This window comes from Myxine glutinosa, chromosome 1 (assembly GCF_964187855.1).
Source record: "Myxine glutinosa chromosome 1, kmMyxGlut1.1, whole genome shotgun sequence".
Lineage (NCBI taxonomy): Eukaryota > Metazoa > Chordata > Myxini > Myxiniformes > Myxinidae > Myxine > Myxine glutinosa.
In genome coordinates, this window is record NC_136261.1 from 48429259 (window position 1) to 48431412 (window position 2154).

Here is a 2154-nt window from a genome sequence, read left to right on the forward strand (position 1 = left end):
ATATATATATATATATCCACTTAGCTCCAAATATATATATATATATATATCGGTCTGTAAGGAGCCATCTACAAATTACATCCATAAAAGTACGAGAATGCTTTGCACCTCGCTCTGTGTATGCCAAAATCACCCTCCCACCACTACCTCACCCTCTCTATTACCACCACTTCCCCGCCTCTCGTGCTTCATTGTGTACGTAATATGAGGATAACCCCAATCCTTCATCTTTTGACCAAGCAATACACATCAAGCAACTTTGTCCTCATAAATCATTGTTCAGGCATGATTTTTAGTATACAGATGTTTGCATTAAGCGTTGGTAAGATTGTACTTTACCAAAGCATAAGAGCCAGAAATATATACATATCTCTTTATACGTATGGACTTAAGGTATTCAAACCACAGGTTTTGAATCATTGAAAGGAATATCCATCAAGATGCAAGCTGACCTTGAGCATACATTTATTGTGACCAAGAACCTTTAGCCTTCCACCAGTCCAAGTTGCATTTCTGATTAGCAACGGTTTGTAGAGTTTTCTGGTGAATGAAAACAGTGACATAAGGTGTCATGACTCATCGTCATCACATAGCAGGTACACTCAATTGGTTGAACCATTGGAGACGATAGAGTCATTTTCTTCCAAAATATGTTGTAGAACTAAAACTCAGAGGTACAACAAAGTCAAGACAAAGCACGGCAAGTGGTGGTTGTACTCCTGCCTTCAGTGAAAAGCCATTTCAGTTGAGCCACTTCTGCTGAGAGTGTATCCAGTTCACTCCGAAGCGTCTCGTTTTCATTGATTGTCACTGCACTGTGGTTCAGTTTCTCATTCACCCTACTCGATCTCTCATTCACCCCACTAACTCCATTCCTCGCCTGATTCCTGCCACATTGGAGATTCACTGACCGTGATCCGCCAATCTCCATTTGCGGCAATATAGGGCCAGTTATCGCCATCTCTGTGTCGCGAGGTCTTGAAGCGGGAGGATCGCAAGTTGTGGCCATTTTGAACCGTAGCTTATGTGGCAAAGACATCTTCTTGCCTCCATCAGGGCTGCAGCAGCGGCCTCTTCCGCTTGTCTGTCGCAATACAGACACTTGGGCGGCCATCGCTGCGTTAGCGATTGATGATGGAGGCGACGCCATTCCGATCGGTGAGCCCTCGGAAGCTGAGCTGCCATAAGCCGAATCATTGGAAGTTGTCGGCGAGTTTGGTTCATTATTTCCTGTGCCAGCAACATCATGGCTTCCTCGATCGTCTCCAAAAAGGTACACTGGACTAAGACTTCTCCAGGGGCTTCTCGCAGAAGCGTACTCTTCACCTCTAGTGTTTAAGGAGTCACGAGGTTGCTGTGTCACTGCAAATGTCAGGCTTGTTGGGCGTGCTGGTGGTGGTTCAGGTGAGGCTTGTGCCAAACCAAATCTGAATCTCAGGGCAGAAAGCTCGGCCCTAAGGGAGGAATTTTCTTCAAGGAGGCCAACAACCCGACCCTCAAGAACGAGGTCATTTAGGCGACGCTTTTCCCTTGACCGCTTTGCTGCTTCATTGTTCTTCCGACGCTTGTCCCAGTATGAAATGTCCTTCATATCGTCTGGGATAAACTCTCGTTTCCGTCTTCCTCCAACACCTCCTTTTCCCGGGCTTGGTGAGTGAAGAACATCCCACGTGGCGTCCCAGCCTTGGCCAATCACACTTCGTCGGCTTTGACTGCAGGTGTCAGCGACCTCAGGACTTTGCATATCCATATCGACTGACTGCCAAATCAGAAGGAAAAAAAATGTTAGCTTCTTCAAAAAAAAACAAAAAATACTTTTAAGGATTCCAACAAATTTTTATGATGCAGGAAAATTAATATTGCTGAAGATTGAAGGGGGCCTTGATCAAACATGTGCAAATGTGGGATTTTGACCCCTTAGTGTGTACCTGTCCCCTGTATGGACAGGCCTGAGCCGCTCCTCCAACCCCTTACCCCTCCTCATGTGCGTACGTAATAAATATATGACCCTATTGAAAACCAAGCTTCAACCACACTATGCACAACGCAAATTTACAATTACAGAAAGACTATTTACTTTTCCTCCAGAACAGCAATATTATAAACTGTGATCAGTAAATACATGGCCTGGCGTAGAATATCGACGAAAATTTT

At 44.8% G+C, this 2154-nt stretch overlaps 1 protein-coding gene across 1 annotated transcript; it reads right to left on the reverse strand.

The window, feature by feature from the left end:
- Positions 1–1750, reverse strand: LOC137420881 (uncharacterized). The gene has a single exon (XM_068106392.2). It carries the CDS (start codon positions 1748–1750, stop codon positions 686–688), a length of 1065 nt encoding a protein of 354 aa, XP_067962493.1. The 3' UTR covers positions 1–685.
- Between the last annotated feature and the right edge of the window lie 404 nt (positions 1751–2154).